Here is a 21225-nt window from a genome sequence, read left to right as displayed (position 1 = left end):
TCTATAATGAATATCTGTTTACCTTTGTCGCACCTAATGTGACATACTCAAATAATCATGAATTTAAACTGTTTAAACATTTAAATTGCTGTCTTTAACATGAAAGTGTTTGTCTAACCTACAGAAACTTCTAAATGAGTTGCATGCAGCCTTCACTTCTAACCAGAGGACTGTTCAACAAGTTATTAATGAATTTAATGGAACCCTGGATCCTAACAAACAACTGCAGGTACTGTTTCCTCAGTGGCACTCAGTGTAATAACAGCCCACAAGCATAATAGATTACAAATATAAAATCTGCAGATTTTAATGTTATAATCTTGGAACCATATTACATTTCCCACAACAGTGATAATTATAATATATTTCCCATACTTTTCTATAACAAGGGATACCAGTTGCCTTCTACTAACATAATAAGCAATGTCCTTGAAATGTAATAGCAATTGCATTTGCATGGATTTGGTATGTCTGCAAGAACATGAAAATTTTTTAGCAAAGTGTAATAACCATACCAAAACATAATAGGAAAATTAAATAATGTTTTGTAATCATTTTGCACAAACGTTTTTTAAACTAAATATATTTTTTAGATACTTACATACATGTCCTTGTATAAACATATTGCATTAGAAAATTACAAAATCTGGCATGAGTTAGTTAAACACAAATGCTTTTGATAAAACCATTGCACAGAATTAAGTAGTGTGTCTGAATTTCTTAATGACAACCTTTTCAGGAAAATGCATGCAAATTATCAAACAGGTGCGCAAAGTAGAAAGTGTATGAGTTGTAAAAAAAGAGTAAAAAATGGTATCATATTGTTTCACCTCCCAAGCTGCAGAAGATGATTAGCTGAGCTTAGAAGACGTATTTAAAGTAAATATAATGTGTAATGTGTTGTTTTCTTTTGTCCGGAATATTGTTCAGTTTAGTAAAAAGTGAAATGATTGAAGGCCTCTGCCAAACCCCTTGATATTTTATAATGAGCTGACTCAAATCCCTTTGGAGGTCAGTAAGTAACCTTAACAAATTCCTGCAAAATATAACAGCTATTGCATTTGTGGTAAATTACATATTAATTACTTTATTTACTAGGTTTGTGGGTTTATGATATTAAAAGCTGCAGATCTGTGCTACATTTGTGGGCTGTAATTACACTGGCAGGTGTTACACTGCTCCTCATTATCAGATTGTTTTGAGAAAAATAATACCAATGTTTCAACAAATATCACTGGATTGGTAATCTGGTTAAATTTGACATTCAAAGATGTAGCGTTTGTAAGGTTTGATGTATATTAACTGGAGCTGTTATGATTGAAATTGCTTTCCTGAGTAGCTGCAGCAAAAGTAGATCACATACAATAATAACAATGCATTATTTGTCAAAATGTATATGTAAATGCTGCAGGTGGTGGTTCAGATGCAAGAGTCTCTGCAGCAGCAGGTGGAGCAGGTGAGCTCCATGCTGGAGGAGGCTGACCGTCTCAACCTGCCCTCATCTCACATCCAACAGGCCAGAAAGCTGCAGGTGTGTCAGCTATTTTTTCATATCTTGGACAAGTGTTAGGAAATGTAGTCATGTTTATGAAGATACCTGCAAATCTCACCGATTCACAGATTATGATCATTAAAGATCAAATTTCTGTCTCTCTCTGCACAGGGTGAGCTGGACAGGTCTCTTGGTGATATTCGCTCCTGTTCTGATGAGCTGAAGAGCAGTGTGGAGCTGCAGCAGCAGTATGAGCGCCTGGTCCACAGCCTGGAGAAGCTTATCTCTTTTGGCTCTGAGCGTCTTGCACTGCCACCTGACACAGAGCTCCACGACAGAGCTCAGCTTGAGCAGCAGCTCAGCAGTCATATGGTCAGTACTCAAACAATTGAGTTCAGAGCACGTTTGTATCTAAAAAATGAGATTTCTTAAATATATCTTCCTTTGTGTGGACAGAAATTCTTCCAATTCCTGAGTCATCATTTTAGGACCCTACAGTACTTGACTCAGAGAGTCCCGGAGAGTGAACTCCAGAGGTGGGAGGCTGTGGTGAAGAGCCTGCAGGATGAGGTGATTCTGCTTCAGCAGAACGGACTGGAGAAAGGGACCAGGATGTACAAGATATTACAGGTAGTGCATTTGTGCAGTTTATTTATTTGGAAAATAAAGGATAATATCAAAATGATTTAACTGGAGCAGTAAAGCAGGAATAACTTGTCTAATCTTCACGATTTCTTGGTTTGTCGTAGTTGTGGTCTCAGTGGGAGGAGGACAGCGTCTGGTCAGACTCCCTGCTGAGAGGAATTGAGTCTTCTCTTCCTAAGATGCACGATGTGGCTGATTCTGAGGAGCAGATATCAGAGAAGCTCTCTGTCTTCCAGGTAATTTTGATTAATACACGTTCTCTCTCAACATCTTCTCATGATACTTATTTACCAACAGGCAGCCGACTGCAGCACAGAGCTCTTTTTCACTGTTCCATTAAGTTCATTTGGAGAGCATTGGGCTTGCTTTCCATGTTGTGCATTGTGCACGGCACTCATGACCTAATTGGCTCAATTAAATACAAATGAATGGGTTGTTTTCTGTAGGAGCACATGATGTTCCTTGGCTTTGATGGGAGTTATTAGCTAAGCAGAGACCTCCAACTAGAATTCATTTTTCTTCATATTCCCTGTTGCTCTGCTGTGGGATTGGAAATTTGTCTCTCTTATTCATCAGAAATGGACTGTGAAGAAGGAGGCATGGAGAGATGAGGGCTTTTACAGCAGATATACAAGAGATCTAGACTTAGTTAAGATGGTTTCTAATTGCCAATCTCAGCTTTCATGAGCCTTAACTACACTTTTAAAATGTGTAGTATGATTGATTATCATGGTTATGTTGTCTATCTGCTAATTTGCTCTTCAACTTCAGTCTGTAACTCTATGTCTGCATTTCATTGATATGTTGGAAATGAACCAAAATAAACACAGACAAAAAAATATTATTATTATCATTATTATTATTATTATTATTATGAATACAGTTTTTTTGCTTCTCTGACTTTATTGATAAAGCAGCCATAAAGAGAGGCAGGAAATATTTGTAAAGAATTAAGGAAAACGTACACCATCATCCTGACTGGAAATTAAACCTGTGATCAGTGCAGGAAAGACTTAAACTATAAACTTTTTTTCATTTTCTTTTAGTCTTACCGTCCAAAAAGAAGCAAAGACAAAAGATCAAGGTGATAGAATTTAAATTTATTACACAGCTTTCTTTTGAGCAGACAATAGCAATGGCCGTGCTAGCAAGCTTAAAGTTTAGCATGTTAAGGCTAGCTTGCAAGTACAAAGATCAAAACAGGTAATCTATCTAAAATAAATGTTTGCAATTCTAAAATTGTTGCTGGCTTTTTCCTCCTGCTACCAACCTCTATGCTATGCTAAGCCACTCTGTTTTCAGGCATCAGAAAGTGTTCATAAAGTCTTGAGTCATGTAAAAAAGAAACAAGACAAAGGTGATACATTTTTGAATTGTTACACAGTTTGACTTTTTGGCAGAAAATGGTTTGCAAAATACATGAACTGGTAGTATTAGCAAGCTAACAGATAAGCATATTAAGATTAGCATACAAGGCTTAGCCTGAGCTCACCCCTCTTAGGTGTTACTCAGCTTGGACATTTTTGTGAAGTCTTTTTGTTTGTAGACTTTTCTTCACTGATTTATGTACTATTAGAGGATTTTGTGCTGTCCTTCTAAATTTATGTAATGATCCAAGCATGCACTTCAATTGTCTTAACACTGAACAAAGTGTTCTGAATTTTTGTTCTTCTTACAGGAACAGCAACACATTCTGGATTCAAACAGGGCGAGGTTAGGTCAGATGTTGGAGACAGGACTCTGGCTGCAGAAGGTGGGCTGCAGAGGAGTGGGGACGACCACCAGTAGGCTTGAGGCATGCTGGAAAACATTAAGGAAGACAATGGAGCATGATCGCATCAATGTAGAGAAGAACAGGAAGCTCAGGAACAGGTAAGAGATGCAAAAGAGTGAAAAACCATCTACTTCTGGATTAAAATAAGTCAGACAATGGAAGCAACGACTCAAATATTCAGATACTTCTATTTTTATAATGATTAATTTGCTTTTTTTCCTTAAAACAGGTTTCTTCGGGACTCTACAGCACTGGCTGACTGGATGAGCAGAGCCAGAGAGCTGATAGACAAATGGAGTCAGCTCTCTGTTTCTGCCAGTGAGGAGATGGATGTTGAACAAAGGCAGGACCACTACCTGCAGTTTGTAGTAAGTATTTGCTCAAGGCTCCAGTAAAGTTATTGTTGGTACCAAACTTTCTCTTAAATTTCAGAGACAACCTCCCTGATGTCCTATGAATGTCATTCGTTTTCAAATGGATTGAAATGTAGCATTCTCCTGAAACTTTAAATCACACACTTTCTTATTTATTCAACTCTACTGATTGTAAGTACATAGAGGACAATAAATAACTGACTTTTTCAGGCATTGACTAAAGAGTTGGAGGCCAAATCTGGCCTGAAGGTGGCCGTGATTGGTGCTGGTACACAGCTGGTCCAGCTGAGGGAGGCAGAGGGAGATTCAGACAGAAGGCCAGGGGATGAAGAGAGTTCACTGTCTCAGACTTCAGACCAATATCTGTGCTCCATCCACTCCCAGCTCAGACAGATAGAGCTGGACTGGTCCAGTCTGCTGGTTGATGTTCCTGTCGTCCAACAGGCACTCCATAAGGTGAGGAGACCCACACCCCATAACCCCTCAAAAAGGCTTGTGATATACAAACAGGTAAGCATATTAAGGTTAGCATACAAGGCATAAGACAGGCTCACCCTTCTAAGGTATTACTCAGCTTGGACATTTTTGTAAAAGTCTTTTTGTTTGTAGATTTTTCTTCTGATTTATGTACTGTAACAGTTAAGGGAAGGCCCTTTTCAATTCCAACCTGACTGTGCCCCAGTGCACAACGCAAGGACTATAAAGACATGGTTTGATGATGGAAGAACTCGACTGACCACAGAGCCCTGACCTCAACCCCATTATGCGCCTCTAGGATGAATTGGAACAGAAATAGGGAGCTAGGCCTTCTCACCCAACATCAGCGCCTGACCTCATAAATGCTCTACAGAATGAATGGGCGCAAATTCCCTCAAAAACTCTTGTGGAAAGCCTTCCAAGAAGACTGGATGCTGTGTAACCACAGAGGGAGACCCAACTCCATATTATAGTACATGTTTTGAGTACTATATCATTGCAGTCCCTGCTGGTGTAATGGTCAGGTGGTCGAAAACTTTTGTCCGTATAGTGTATGTTTGGATTATACAATTTTAGGTCATAGTTGTTGCTCCCACTAGATGGGTTGCAGCTGCAGTTCTCTAACTCTGCTCTGTGCTTTTGTTGGGTATAATATAAAACTAAAACATAAACATGGATTTCAGCATTTATTTTAGTGCAGAAGGACATAACTGGACATCAACTTGCTTGTGTTGATTTTATGTATAATTCCTTGTTTACATTGCAGTGAAGGAAAAAGACTTAACAAATTTGAAGTTTTGTTTCATTATGTTATTTTATGTCTAAAGTTTCTGATCTAAACTTGTTTCTCCATGACTAGTGTACAGTACAGAGCAGTTTGGTATCTGAAGGCCATGCAGCTCTTTCCCTATCACCAATTAGTTTTGAACATCCTTACTGTGTTGCACAAAGCCATCCTGAGAACTCTTTTCGCCTTTATTGGTGTGAAACCACTCTCTCATTCTCCTCTCTGTCTGTCTATCTGGAACCTTTTCTTTCCTCTATTCATCTCTGTTCTGTTCCCTTTGCTGTTCCAATCTTCCTCATCCACGCTCTCCTCACCTTATCTAGCTTCAGGTCCCTCTCTCCTCCCAGTTCTCTTCCTATCCCTATCTCCCTCTTCATACCCTCCTGCTGTTCAAATAATTTTCACTCTCTAGAGTTTCCATTCTCCCCTCCCTTCACTTTTTTTGCTCTCCCAATCTTCTATTTTTCATATTAAACTTGAAAAAGTTAAAGCAAATTTACTTTTAAAATATATCCCATAAATTCTCAAATAAGTTTTCAAAATTGAAAGCAAAGACTACATGAAATGAACAACTCATTTCCTGATTCTTCTCCTCAGCAATGGATGAAGACGTTGACCCAGCAGGGGGCGCTGCTGGAGCTGCAGACCTGGCTGGAGGCTGCAGAGTCCAAACTGGAGGAGCATCACAGCAGAATTGACCAAACCTCCTCCTCTAACACTGATCTGAGTCAACTTTTGAGGCGCTGCAAGGTAGAGAATGATATCTGACCGCATCTAATATCATCAAAGAGTCCTGGTTTACTTTAGTATTTTAAGATTTTAAGATGAAAAATTAAATGTTCTTGGACTTTCTCTCCATAAATGACTTTTTTTTCCATCAGGAGTGTCAGGCAGAGATGTCAGCTCATCAGGCCACCCTGGACTTTGTCAACCCGCCTTTACAGACCTGCTGTGCCGAGGAGGGCCAGAGTGGGCGCTATGAGCACAACCAGTTTGCAGATGAGCAGGGTCGTCTCAATCATCAGTGGCTCAGTTTGCAAGAAACCCTCAACTCTGAGGTAAGAGGTCAAACTGTGACCAAACACTCTCAAGCTAAGGTCTGCTTCAAGTCTTTTCGGAGACTTACTATTGAATTTCAAGGTCACTTCTAGTAGATGGAGTTTAATTGGACAAAACAACTCATCTTTAGTGACATTTTTTTACAAGAGCAATCAGGCATATTTTTTCTTTATCATGAGTTTATATATGATTAAAATCACTGATTTAGTCTTTGGTTTAATTTACCTCATCACTGACAGACAGTAAATATTGTAGTGTTCATGTTAAAGTAAATTTTGATAAGTCATTGTAGGCTTTTAAGGCCTTAAGCCATTGTCAGATAAACTGCTCTCACTTTGTGAGCACATAATCTACTCTTTTCATGAAAAAGTTTAGTTTTATAAAGTTTAGTTTAACTTTTAACTTTCAATCTTGTTGTTTTTGTTTAACTTAAACTCAATCCCAATTCACCCCTTCCCCCAGCAAAGTTGATAATGGGCTGAGCTTTCTTCTTACTGGTGATATTTTAGACGAGTTTGTCTAGTGTGTCTTATTTTTGTGCTTCTGCATTCAATGCATTAGTTTAAAAATGTTGTTCAATAACTTATTTGTGTGTACCTTACAGGTAAAATGTGAGTTATGGAAACTTACGCTATGATTTAAATTTAGGCATTTTTGCCTGTCTTATTCATAAAATTATTAATAGACAGAAAAAGATAAATTGTCAGTAGCACTGAGGCACTAGAAGGGTTTGATTAACTTTTTAATAAGGGTGTGTCAGTGTTGCCAGCAAATATTTTAATATGCTCAAGTTTTATTAAAATAATGAATAAGGAAATAAAGAACAGAAATGCACATTTCTGGTGCAATTACCTACAGTAATTGTGGCATATTTCCACTTGGTCTACTACTTAATATATCAGAGCCACTGTTAATGCAGTTTTCAATTAAGGCAGTTTTAATTTAGTTAATCCATTAAATATATGATTTAGCTTTCATTTCACAATAAAGCCTAAAAATCATAACAGTTTTGGCCTAACCATGGCAGTATTTCTCATGCTTTAAAGGCTTTGACCCTCAGTAGAAACCAGTCCAACCTGCTGTGTTTGTTTTGTGTTTGTGGTGTTCAGATCACTGAGGTGGAGCAGGAGCTGAGGAGCAGGGTGGAGCGGGACGCTCGGCTGCAGCAGATCAACAGCTGGATCACAGATCAAAACATCTGGATGGAATCAGCTCAGACACCCAGCAGCAGGATGGAGCTGCAGAGGAGCATCAACACCTGCCAGGTCAGAGCTCACATCTGCACTCTGACAAAAAACCTTTTACAGATTTGTTATTCCAGTCTGGGGAGTCCTCAAATGCTTTAAAGAAATACACTGAATGTTTAAAGGACTTCATGTCTTTGTCTACTCTGTATTTTTAGGGTCTTGAAGAAAATATCAGGTTAAAATCTGCAGCTCTTCAGGACCTGAGAGGCAAATTCAGTGCCAAAGGAGAAAGCAGGCACTGTGACTTTATATCACAGGTTGAAAAATCCACTAAGGCCAGCAGAGCTCTCACAGAACAGGTAAATTAAAACAAGAAAGAGGCAGCAGTGAGCTGTTTTGTGACAATAAACAGTGTTATTATTGTTTTTTAATCTTATCTTGCCTGGTTACTACCAGCCATTTCGGACCAAAACAGATATTTTACTTAGCCATTATTGGATCACCTTGTGTTTTCTTTAACAGAAGGACTCAGTGAAACAGAGGCTGGTTGAGACCCAGGAGCTGTGGGATTGTGTGGAGAATCAACTAAATCAGTTGTTGCAGAAAAAAACAAGAATTTCTCAGACTCTTGAATATCACAGCAGCCCTCAGCTCTGCCTGCAGGCACACAGAGATCTCCACAAGAAGCTGCAGGTAGGACTAATGGACCTCATATTTGACATGTTAATATGCATGTAAGAAACATTTGCCCTTACCGTATGAATGCAAAATCAGCCAATGCACAGTTTAAAACAACTTTAAATATCCTGGTTCCAATGTGCAGATAAAGCCTAATTCATATCAATTCCATATTTCATTTTTACCTGTTATGACTCATATTTCTGTTTGTGTTGAAAGTGTCTTCAAGAAGAGAGGGAGGCTTCAGAGGCAGAGTGGGACAAACTGAATCAAACCATGTCCTCTCTCAAAGACGTGATAACTCCTACAGCTGCTGTCCTCTTCACAGAGCGGCTGGACAAACAAAGATTCAGGTGAGGCAAGCGCTCTACAGGTACAGAATCTAAATCTAATGAATGTATCAGTAATTAGTCTTCCTGTTCTGTAGCTGGTGCAACATGTCAGGAGAGCTGAACCTGCAGCTACAGAAGAGTGGAGAAGTCCTGCAGGCCTGGGAGGTCTACGCTCAGCTGGCTGCATTTTTCTCTCAGCGGCTGCAGACGCTGCAGAATGATGGGAAGTCAGTTTTAAATGGGGCGCCTACTGATGACAACACAGTGGAGCAGGTCACTATGAGGATTCACAAAGTTCAGGTGAGACAGTGATAAAATAAGACTGAAAAGATTAAATTTTAAAAATATGATTAGTTAGCAGCTGAACTTATTAGGAAACAGTATGTTTTACATTAAGTGTAACCAAACCCCCTAGCTGAAAAGTGATGTAAATGTTGCATATTCCAACCCTCAGAAGTTCAGTACAAAAATATTTAAAGTTTACAAATCTGAATTGTGATTGCCCTCTTCAGGTTGAAACCAGCTACTGCAATTGAATTTTTCTATTTGCTAATCTTCTCATCATAAGATAAAGTTATAGGTGTCTGTTCGGCCTCTTTCCAGCAAACTGGACAGCTGACCCCACCTCGTAGCCATTCATCCATCTATTCCATTCTCTTTTCTGAGGCCGAGTCATGGTGGCTACAGGCTAAGCATGTCAGCCCAGATATCCCTCTCCCCAGCAACATTTTCATTATAGCTCCTAATGTCACAGAGCAATCCCTGGCTTAAAGTCAGTCGGAGCACAACACCTGTCCCACATTTGACCACTTTACTCCTCCAGTTCCTGCCCAAAGCAAGAGAGCTCTTCTTGTACTCTCCTTCATCATTTGAGGATGAAAAACATATAGCAAATACAACACAATAGCATTGCTACCACTGTTTTCCAATCTACCACTGTTTAGTCTTGGGGCTTGTTTTCATGTAAATAGGGGCATGGTCAGTCTTGAGAAAGTAGTGAACAACTACTGGTTAATGCAATATCGAGGTGAAAGTTTGACTGCTGTCATACATGTAGGATGGATAAGAAGAGTAAGGCCAGTATGAATATAGAACACATAGAACAACAGAGCAGTTTATATTTAGAAGCATTTACTAAATTCTTTTCATTAAGTGTAAAGAATTTCCACTGCCAAAATGGTTTTCCCTCATGATGATTGTAGGCATAAGAGCATTATCTGAAAGCACAAACAAATGAGTTATGGCACAAAAACATTTATAATTAACTTGTAAAAAAATCAGAAATTTTTATTCATTTATTTTTTTATGTGAAAACACAGTGAGTATAATGTTAGTTTTCAGTTAATTTATACTATTTTTTTCAACCCTCAGCGATTGTTACTCCATGTGTGACAGTGATGATGTGATTTTCCATGGTCAGAGTAGTGCCCATAATAACTTTTTTTTTTTATTGGGCAGATGAGTTCCTAATATAGTCCACTATAGACAGGTCACTATATTTGAAAAAGAAGTAGAGAGTGAGTGTGTGATTTTGGACACTAGAGTAGATGTACTCCAACTGAAGAGCTATTTACCCTTTAATGTGGCTTTACTTTCCTATCAGCTCTGTTCTCCCTACTTGTTTTGAAGGAAAAGTGTTACTTTTTCAAGAACTCTTGTATGATTTCATATTTCACATTTGTCCTTGGAGGGAGGCTGTGTGGCAACAGGAAGTAGGAAAAAAGATGTTGAAATGTAAAATCAATTCCAGTGCCATAAGTCAGACATTTCATTTGAGTCATCCATCTTTATCCTGGGTTTTCTGACTATTATGGAGGCAGTTTGTCAGGTACTTTAGAAAAGTGAAAGTTTGTCACTTTAATGCCATAATTCTGAGGTTTTGAAGGGATTTCTTTTCTATGTCTGGAACTTCTTGACATCAATTGATGAAAATGAGTAGAAACCGTAACATTTTTTATATATCGAGTGAAATGGTAGTGCAAATCATGAGTAAGAAAAATTTGAAAAAGTCTCCAAGAGATAAAATCTGCTAAAGTTTGTAGAAGAAGAAAAAAAGTTTCAAAATGCAAACCACTCATTTCTGGGGGACAAAAAAGAAAAAAATGACAACTACTTCTCCTTCCTCTGCTTTAGCTGACAAATTCTCATTTGATTGTCCATCTCACTCTTCACTTCACTAACACTTTATGCTGCAAAATAACCCACTCCTCCTGTTTCTACACCTAAATCTGTGTCTGTTTTTTTCCTTCTCCCCCAGAGTCTCCAGGAGGGAGCAGACACTTTGCAGGCCGACCTGGAGGGGGTGCTGGAGGCCTCCAAAGACTTGATTGGTCACCTTGAACCTTCAGCTGCTGCTCTGATCCAATCAGAGAGCAGGTTGCTGTCACGTGGTGTCCAGCAGCTTAGCCACAGCCTGACGGGAAAGCTGGGTCAGCTGCAGGTAAGACTTTGTGAATGAAAGAGTCTGTTTGAGGGATATAGTAAAGTCAATCTGGATTGTTCAGGGTTAAACAAAGAAATGCATGTGGTGATACTAGAAATAAGGAAGTATTTTACTCAAGGGCAACTTTGGCTTTGAAATGTGGGGTAAACAGAGTCACCAGCTGGAGTAGTTCCAGAAATAAGTGACTTTTTAAAGTGCACAGATTGGTTTCTCTACTTTTTACATGTACATATTTGACATTAAAAACAGACTTTGAGACTTATCTAACATGATTTCTATGTCACTGATGGCATTTTGAGTGTCCTGGGTGTAAAATCAAATAAAATTTTTCAGTTATTGTTCATTATTTTAAGTACTCAATACATATTTCAGGGCATAAGCCAGGGCTTGTTTTGAGTTTTACTGCATTTCTTCTCTCCAACCTGCCACCTAGTTGCACTAATTGTCACAGTGACCTATAAATTAACAAAACATATGGCCCCTTGTGTGTCATGTTTGCTTGTAGGTGGAGCTTGAGCGACTGCAGGAGTTTGAAAACGTCCTGAAGTCACTGGAGACTAACCTGGAGCTTTGGCAGGAGCGTCTGCAGGATGTGGCTCAGACGGCAGACCAGGTGAGACTGCATGAATGGATTTTGAATGAATGAATTGAGCATGCAGTGCTGCTTCTTTTCCCAGAGTAAACCAAAGAAAATAGGAAAATTTTGTAACTGATTAATGTTTAGGTTGTTACAGTGCTAAATATAAAATATCAAATTTGTTTTCCTTTTGACATGAAAAATATAAAAAATTGGGAAGTAATGTCACCTGTTTTGAAGACTTTTCTTGCAACAAGTGTTATTTTTCCTTGTTTTATGGACTCAAGTGGCCTATACTGCTTTATATTGAGATAAATATGTATTATTTCCACAAAAATGTGGTCAATGTCCAGATAGTTATAACAGTCCAGCTTGGCTAAATAATTACATTTAAAAACATTCATTTATTAGACTTAATTGCAAGAATGCTCTTACTAAATGTAGTTTTTTATAAGCAGATTGATACCACACAATGGTTTTATTCAAAACAGATCTTTAAGGACTCTCTAGGACACTTAGAAAGAGTTTCTCTTGGAATCATAACAATAAGTTGATGCCCTACAGAAAATCAAAATCAGGGTAAAATAATGCTAAGTTGAGATGCATATATTGTGTACCTTGGCCCTTCAGCCATGATGTCATGCGTGCAGTTGTCCAGACTGTTGTGATCCCCTTGTGATCTGAGATGTCACCATATGCTTCCAGTCTGGCCTCCTGGAGCTGAGCAGCCTGTCTGCTGACCTGGATGTGCTGAATGAGCAGAGCCACAGCTTGACGCTGGGCGACGCTGCAGCACGCCGCCTGCAACGCCTCAACCACTGCTGGGCCAACACCTCCGCCAGAGCTGAGGAGGCCTGCAGGTCAGAGGAATGCATGAATACGGGAGAGATACATGTCATGATACATATATTTCAGAAAGTAAATAAAATGATGCAGATGGAAAAATACTTTTACCACATGAGTATTTGTTAATTTTCCTCTAAGCATACTGGAAAATGTTGTTTTAAAACACTTTAAACAGTTAATTGCATTAGAGTACTGCACCATAAGAGGTTTAAGTTGTAGTTTTATTCTCTGATGGTGTAATTTGTGTTTTGGCACTCCTCAGTGAGCTGCAGACAGAGGCGCTGAGGCGGCAGAGCTTTGAGCAGAAGTGTGAGAGCTGGATGTCATTTCTGCAGAGGATGGAGGACAGTCTGGCTGTAGATGTGGCTGGCTCCTATTTTGGCCTCAGACAACAGCTCTGCACACACAAGGTATCAGTGATTATTGACAGACCGCATGATGAACAAAAAAAAAATCTATGAAGATCTAAGCATGATCTGTCCTGGTGTTTTAGCGGTTTCAAGCTGAGCTGTCCATTGGTCACCAGATCCTTTATTCAGTTATCACTGAGGCTCTTCATCTGCTGCAGAAAGGAGAGGTGGAGGACAGGTAAGGAGATCTTACTGAAACATTCATGTTGAGCTAAATTGTTAATGGGTGGATATTTATACAATTTAGAAGATTTCAAAGACTAACAGCATAAAACTCTTATCTTTCATGTAATGTCAAAGAAGTGTCTACAGTATAGTCTAGTCTAAGGTCTGTAAGTGTCTAGTCTTTCCACCTTAATCACGTTACATTACATTTCCATGGGAATCCAAAGAACAAACCCATACACAACTTTTTGTTTGTTAAAGTGCAGGGTGAAAAACAGTGTATCCTTCAAACAAAGTAAATACACTGACTGTGTGCCGCAACAAAAAAACTAAATAAATCAAAGTCAACCACTAAAAACAAACCCTTATGCATGAATAAAGTCTAAAGGCTTTCTGCGTCTTCAGTGTGCATGAAGGATAAATGCTACAAAATGCTAGTATGTCTGAAAAGGCTACTTAAAAGCCAACATGTTTTTAAAATCAAACCTTCTTAAATTGGTGTAAAGCACTTATGCTGTGTATCCTAGAAGGTTTCAGCTTTTGTTCATACATTACTAATGTGCTTAGCTAAAGGGTTAAATTTGCTACATTCTGAATATGAATGTAGCAAAATTAAGATTAGTTAGATAAAGTAAAGATGAAGCCAAACTCTGCCTGCGGTTTGTTGTTTTTAGCTCTGTGTTCACACTTATGTGCTGGCACTTCCCTCAGCTTGTTTATGTTTTTCCTGGACGCTCAAACATGTTTCATACATGTTTTTTGTAAAGTTCTCCCGCTCTGTTGTTAGCCCTAGCACCAAATATGGGAAGTGGAACAGCGCTGCTTATTTGGGGCTGCTGTCCTGAGGCACAATGATAGATAAAAAAAAAAAAGAAAAACAGTATTGTGGTGCTTTTCTTGCCTTCATTGGAGAGACAGGACAGTGGATAGAGCTGGAACCAGAGACAAGAGAGTGAGGAATGAAAGAGCCATGGGCCAGACTTGAACCTGGGCTGCCTGCCTACATGGGGTGTGACCTAATCACTACGTTAGATACATAGCTACATTTTCTACATGGCTTATGCAGCTGATAGAGCTACATAAGCCACGCTTACTGCATTAGAATATTTTCACAGAGGACAAGTTTTATTCCTGGGAGCAGAGTGTTTGCTCCGCTATATTGATCATTTTGTAATCAGGTTTTTGCAGGCCAGGTTTTTAACTTTCAGCTTTTGGTGTTCTAGCCCTTACCTGAACCTCATACCTTACATGATATTATTCAATAAGTTTTCGTGTTTATTTCGGTTCTGAAGGAGACAGCTTCTCAGATGAACAGTCAGTGAGAGTTACCGTCAGAGATGTCTTGAGGCCATCTGCACCCATCAATGATAGATTTCCATTGAAAAAGTACAGCTTTAAAAGTAAGTAGAATGCTTTTTTGGCCTGAAAAGAAAAGCAGGTAACAACAGAATCAACTTTGAGATGCATATCATTACTTGAAATTGATCACAGAATCTTGGTTTGTATCACCACTCGTCTTTGTCTCTCAGGAACTTCCCTGTGAATGAAGAGGAGTAGGTCAGGTGAATGTTGAAGGCAGGAGAGCAGGGGCAGCTGAGGGATGACAGAGATGTACCCAAAGAAGCCTTTAGTTTTGGCCTGAAAAACTGCTCTGAAATTAACGTTGTAAGCACAGGAAGCCTTCAGATGCTGCGAAACAGCTGACCAAAACACCAAACAGTGCCAGGCTTCATTGCTAATCTGCTTAGTCAATTAGGTTTATTCATCCGTGAGTTGTAATGGTCATTTGTTAGCTAGATTGTACAACCTTTACAAAGTCTTAATTTTACACAATATGGCCTGCCTTTATGTCAGAAATGTCATTTTTTAGGAAATAATCAGCATTAAAGTATCCTGATCTTGTGAGCTCATAGCACAGTGTTTTTTTTGTAATAGTTGACTTTGAAATTAATGAAATGACATTTGTGTTTTTAAATCCAGGAGTGACTTCATCCTGAAGCTGGCCCAGCTCAGAGAGCACTGGCAGGGGGCCGTGCAGCGAGCAGATCAGCGCCGCTCACTGGTGGAGGGGCTGGTGAAGCACTGGCACCTGTACAAACGCAGTCTGAAGAAGCTGCAGAAGTTCCTGTCAGACACACAGACCCTCCTGCCCCCTGCTGGACCGACCCGCTGCAGCCTGCAGCAGCTCCGCCGCTCGCTCCAGGACCTCCAGGTAAGAAAGTTAGCAACTGTGTTTGAATGTTTGGGAATACAGAGGGAGTCACAGAAAGGGACGTTTTCTGGATTTGTAGATGGTATGAGGAATTTGTGGCATTTTGTTGAGTGTTTTTGAGTATTTCATCGTATTCAATTTTTTAAAATTTGTACTTTTTTGGGATTGTATTGTTGGTATTTTGTCGGACTTTTTTGTTTATTTGGATATTATTATTTGGATTTATAGAAATGTAATTGTTGTGGGACACATTAATGTGTTGTATTTTTGCAGGATTTAATAGTTGGGATTTTATTGTACTATATTTTATTGTCAGGATTTTTAGAAATTTTGCTAGTAGCATTTTTATGTGTAAAATATTTTTCACATATTTTACACTTGGGATTTTATTCTTTGCTAATATTTTTAACTTTCATTTTTTTAGTTTTATTGTAAGGATTTTATCGGGACTCTGTTGTCTAGTGTGATTTTATTGTTGGAATTCTGGGGGAATAGATTGATTTGTGAGATTTGTTAGGATGTTGTCTATTTGCAGGATTCAATTCTTGTTTTTATTTACATTTCATTATAATATGTTTCATTGTCATGTTTTTATTCATAACATTTTTTGCCTATTTTGCACATGAGATTTTTTTTCTATTTATACTTTTAAAAACTTTTCAGTTGGATTTGATTGTTGGGATTTTCACAATATTTTGTAGTTGTATTGGATTTTTTTTTTTATTTTTTATTTGAATGTTTTTGAAAATTTATGAATAATTTTACAATGTTGTCAGTCTTATGTGGATTTAAATGGTGGGCTTTTTTGTTTCATAAAATTTTATTATTGGGATTTTAACAGGATTCTTTTGTTTTGTTGGATTTCATTGCTGGTCATTTGTTTAGATTCAGTTGTTTTGCATTTCATTTCTGGGACTTTTTTGAGAGTTTTATTGTTCTTTATTTTTTTTAGGAGTTCTTTCTTTGATTTCTTTGTTATGTATTGTATTGTTGGGATTTGATTGGGATTTTACAGGATTTTTGAGTTTTGTTCTGTACTTTACCAGTGTATTTCTAATTCTATACATAGAAATTTATACTGCAGTATTTCATTAAGAAGATTTTATTGGATTTTTTTGTTGTTGTTTATTTATTTTTGGGATTTTAATAAGATTGTGTTGTTGTTTTTTATTCTATTTTGAGATTTTATTTGAATTTTTGCATTTTATTGGTGGAGTTTTGAGGTGATTTTGTTTAAAGGGCTCTATGACTAGACCCTTGTATATCACCATTAGGATTATATTGTTGGGTTTTTTGTTCGTTGTGTAGTTCAAAAGTTATAAAATGTCTCTACTAGGGGTTTTTGAGCTTTGAAATGGTTTTTGATACCATTCAAGAACTTGGGAGGAAACAGTCTCCTTAGTACTGAAATTTAAGCTAGCTAAAGAGCGCCTCTGATTACATTTACATCAAAAGAGAGAACAAAGATGGAGAGTCAGAGATTGGATTTGAATTGATTGGAGACCCAATAAACAAACAGCCACTCCTCAATAAAAGGCACCAGAGAGACTTTCACTGATAACAGCTCATTCTTTTGTCTCAGGTCTCTCTCCTCTTCATCCTGACCTTTTCTCTCTTCATCCCCTCTACAGCACACTGAGCTGTTGTTCCAGAGGTATCAGTCCAGTTTCATCCACACGCTGGAGATCGGCCGGCAGCTCTTCTCCATGGGGGACGAGGAGACCCAGAATCAGCTACAGTCAGAGCTGGGAACCCTGCAGGAGGAGTGGGATAACCTTCACAGCCTGCTGAGCCGGAGGGTGGACCTCACTGAGGCTATAATCAAGGTATTCACTCTCTTACCTGTGATGTTTTTGTTAAACAGCTACTGAAGTGGTGCTTTTGGATGTTTGTGGAGCTTGACTTGGTTTTCACTGACCTTACTGTGAGCTCATCTTGATTCAGAAACCAAGGTCTTTGTCATAGACCTGCACTGGAATCAAATCAATTGGTCCACTGTACATAAAAGGTCTAAAAGTTTTCCTTCTTTTGTAGTAAATTTGATGTTTGGATATTTGATTTGGTTTTACCAAAGCTGTGTTTAGACATCTTTCTTGCACCTTTTTAATTCTGATTTGCATTTTTTACCCTATATAAATACATTGTGGAAGCAAAACTCTTTTTACCTGGAAAATAAAAGTTATATATTAGGAATCTGGAAACAAAACAGTTACAGCCCTAGTTTAATTTTTGAAGTCAAATTCTACTCTACCTTCTGTGTGGAGGTTCAGTTTCAGGAAATGGGACCAGTCAATTAAAACAATGGGCCAGGTTCCAGTGGATATACAAAATCAATACATGAGCAACATGATCCAATGAGTCACATTTTCCGGCAGTGAGAGTGTTGCTCTGATAGTCCCTGTGAGACACTTACATCAGCTTCTGTGAATCATTTCTTTTTCTTCTTTCCTTCAGATCCTTCAGATATCTCTATGTGAATTAATCAGATTTCTTTTCTGTGCATTGAAATATAAAGCAATTGACCATTCTGATCCCATCCTGCTTTATATATCTGATATTTGTCTTTGCTGTTTAAACTTCACATAAACACTTACATGCACTTTGAAAGAGTCAATTTTTTTTCAGTCCAACTAAAACTAGACTTTAAAATGCATATAAAACTCTTATTATGACTAAAATAGTAATAAATCCAATTCTTTAAAGTCAGATTTATACACCTGGATGATGTGGTTGGAAATCAATGGATTTACTCTTGTATGTACACTCAGTATGAGACTGGATTAGGCATTCTACACATGCTACACATTCTCCACATATGACTATTACTTTGAAGCCCAACAGCATCAATGCTAACCCTCATATTCCACATACTCTGTCTGCACAGCACTTTGCATGCTAATCGTACTCTGGAGCAGATCACTCCCTCTTTTGTAATTTGCAATTCTCATTTCTCGCTGTAGTCTATCTCTGGTGCATACCAGACATGCCACTCCACTTTTCTCAGCTCTTCTCCACTTAGAATATGCACCAGGTCTATTTTTCAACTGAACCTGCTGCTAAAATACATCAGTCCATGTCAAGCAGATAAATTCAAACAGGAACCAGGATGCACGAGTCATTATATCAACTGCATGTCAGAACAAGTGGCACAAGTCATCTGTTGGTTAGAAGTGGGTCCCAAAGTGGGGGCTGGGAACCCCCCCACGGGTTGTGAGTCCAATTTAAAATAAAAGCATAGTTATCAAGTGATATTTGTGCTTAAATGTAAGTAGAAGTTTTAAAAACTACCTGAAAAGCAAGTTGCTTTATGCAACATCATGCACTTTATCCCCCCCAAGGGAAGACTGGAGTCCCCAATCTCTGACGCTGTTATTTTGGGGGTCACGGGCTGAAAAGTTTGGGAACCCCTGAGTTACAAAGGTGTCACAAAGGTAACCTAACACAATGTCATGAAGTTAATAAAAGTTATTTTTTCAGGTTGGAAACCACAAGATTTTATTTGACACCAAGTCCTTTCTCAAAAAATAAATCCTTCAATTTTACAGGCACTCATCCATGGTAGAAGCAAAAAATATCACAGAATAATATAAAAAGAGCAACAAATCAGTCTTAGCAAAGCAAAGTAACCTGTTGTTCACATGCTATTCTCAGGTTGAACTTGGTTGTTAACATGCGATCTTGAAATTCCCTCATAAACTTGTAGTTTCCTTGTGATCTTTAGTCTCCACCTGCATGTGTTGTGAGTCTAAGCAAAACTGTGATACACACATAATGCTGCAGACGTGGAGTATGTGGATTTTGCGGGTTAGTGTTGCAGGTGACCCATTGCTGTCTCCTTTTGGTTATCATCATAAGGTAGAGGTACGGAGTCCATCTTCTTTGTGCCAAACGTAAAGCATAGAGTATGTATGAAATGCACAGAGCTGTAAAGGTTGTCTTATGTTTATTAATTTTCATCTTACAATCAGTTCAGCATACTTATTTGAAAGTTAAACAGGAAAAGCGTTCACAGTAAGAATGTCGCTATCTACCGTAGCAGAGGTGGGCGTGCTGGGCCTGCTGTGCATGCATACTAGGACAATGACAGTAGTCTGGTTAAATACCATAGTCAAGCTTTAACTATAGCTTAACTTTAGAAGACATGTAAACAAACCATGTGATTCTCTGAGGCAGTGTTTACCAACTGAGGATCTGGGTCTTAAAAGATCTGAATTTCCGAATTAGTTTTTTTATTTGAACAAGTCTATATCCTATTAAGAAATAAATTATACTTTTGAAGTAAACGTCAAATAACTCTTGCTGTGCTGTATCTAATATTTCTTAATGTGTTGCATGTTTTGCAGTTACACAGTGGACCCCATGAAAGTGGGACAAATCTGAATCAGCTGCAGGTAGATGCAGTTCTGATACATGAGATGAGTTCCCTGGATAGTCACCTGTCCTCTCTGATAGTGCTTGGCTCCTCCATCCTCCATCTGTCCCTGTAGACTCTCATGGTTTCAGTTTGCCTGAGAGCGGCAGAGTTAATCCAATCTGCTCTGATTAATGACGTACGGCATGTTTAGGAAGTCAGAGACAAAGGAGTGGCCACTGTATTGTTGTACCTAGAGACAATAAACGTCTTAGCAGCACGTTGAGCTTTTTGATGAATGACTTTAAGATCTTTTTGTTGTTGTTGTTTCTCAGAACTGGGAGCGCTGTGAAGCTGGACTATCAAACAACATGCTGCAGCTGAAGGATATGAAGACCAGGCTGAACCAGTCGATACCGGAGTTTGATGATGAGCTGCAAAGCGTTGAGAAATTCCTCAAGGTATATCTGCAAACACGAATCAAAACAAGAAATTTTTACAGTCTTTTATTCTTATAGTTGTATACACTGTCAAAGTTTAATCTATGAAAAGCATCCATTGGTAGGATGGAGCTGCTTTGATGGAAACGGCAAGCCTTTGCTTTGCATTATCATCCATCCTGGGTGGTCTGATAACAAGCGAACAGCCGATAAAAATGGGTGTTTATACTTTGCATTAATGTTACATCTCTACACTTTGGGCCCTGTTTACATTGTGCATTAACGATGTGTTTTTGGCATTCAGGTATTGATCAACTGCACTTCAGTAAATGTGTCCATTGGAACTCATTTGTCCAGTGTGTGTGTGCAGTGAGAATGGACAAGCTGAATTAGCCACAAGCTAAGAGGCTAGCTGGACCTCTTTAACAGCTTTTCTCCCATGTTGTGTCATAAAAATGGCGTTGAAGGATATGATGATATACTCTCTAGCAAATAAATCTTGTTTGGGATCATGGTTACATTAATATTAAATCTCAATTGAAGGCCAGCTCAAAGGGACTCATTATGTGTTATTCGAGGACGAGTCAGTTCCAAGAGCTGATTCCTTTTGTGAGCGATTTGGCATGACATGGTTTTCTTTATTTCCATTCTTCTTGTTATTTTAAAGAGATAAAAAAGGCGAAATGGTACCAAATCAAGAGCCGTTTGAGGTGAAAGATTGGCTCTTTGTATTCAGTTGAGACAAATTATCTGGATCTCTAAAGAACTGCTGTAATTCCCATCCCTCCAAGGGAGGCTGGATGGACATAAATGAAGCCATGCATATCAAGTCAGTTGACAGAGCAGTTGCTTATAGGTGCCACGACCAGTCCAATCCAGATGAAGGCATCCTAAACCACCTTGATATGCAGTCTGAGCTATCGGATATCAAAATGTTTTTAGTAGCATTGAGGCGCGTCCATGCAAACCACTAATA

The 21225-nt window shown here is 38.6% G+C and overlaps 1 protein-coding gene across 2 annotated transcripts in view; it reads left to right on the top strand.

Annotated features, from left to right (window-relative positions):
• LOC121525904 (nesprin-2-like) overlaps window positions 1–21225 on the top strand; it is an 81189-nt gene that overhangs the window by 16553 nt on the left and 43411 nt on the right. For both annotated transcript variants that reach the window (XM_041812111.1, XM_041812112.1), the window contains exons 9-31: window positions 125–229; window positions 1412–1531; window positions 1664–1864; window positions 1949–2122; window positions 2242–2373; window positions 3816–4009; window positions 4141–4279; window positions 4496–4741; window positions 6147–6299; window positions 6431–6607; window positions 7718–7873; window positions 8011–8154; window positions 8318–8488; window positions 8693–8826; window positions 8901–9105; window positions 11063–11245; window positions 11754–11861; window positions 12531–12685; window positions 12934–13081; window positions 13165–13259; window positions 15227–15458; window positions 17090–17284; window positions 20145–20270. In XM_041812111.1, the coding sequence (XP_041668045.1) occupies window positions 125–229; window positions 1412–1531; window positions 1664–1864; window positions 1949–2122; window positions 2242–2373; window positions 3816–4009; window positions 4141–4279; window positions 4496–4741; window positions 6147–6299; window positions 6431–6607; window positions 7718–7873; window positions 8011–8154; window positions 8318–8488; window positions 8693–8826; window positions 8901–9105; window positions 11063–11245; window positions 11754–11861; window positions 12531–12685; window positions 12934–13081; window positions 13165–13259; window positions 15227–15458; window positions 17090–17284; window positions 20145–20270 (3693 nt within the window). The remainder of the gene's footprint in view (window positions 1–124; window positions 230–1411; window positions 1532–1663; window positions 1865–1948; window positions 2123–2241; window positions 2374–3815; window positions 4010–4140; window positions 4280–4495; window positions 4742–6146; window positions 6300–6430; window positions 6608–7717; window positions 7874–8010; window positions 8155–8317; window positions 8489–8692; window positions 8827–8900; window positions 9106–11062; window positions 11246–11753; window positions 11862–12530; window positions 12686–12933; window positions 13082–13164; window positions 13260–15226; window positions 15459–17089; window positions 17285–20144; window positions 20271–21225) is intronic.

Source organism: Cheilinus undulatus, linkage group 18, assembly GCF_018320785.1.
Source record: "Cheilinus undulatus linkage group 18, ASM1832078v1, whole genome shotgun sequence".
Taxonomy (NCBI): domain Eukaryota; kingdom Metazoa; phylum Chordata; class Actinopteri; order Labriformes; family Labridae; genus Cheilinus; species Cheilinus undulatus.
This window is presented reverse-complemented; position numbering and strand designations above follow the sequence as displayed.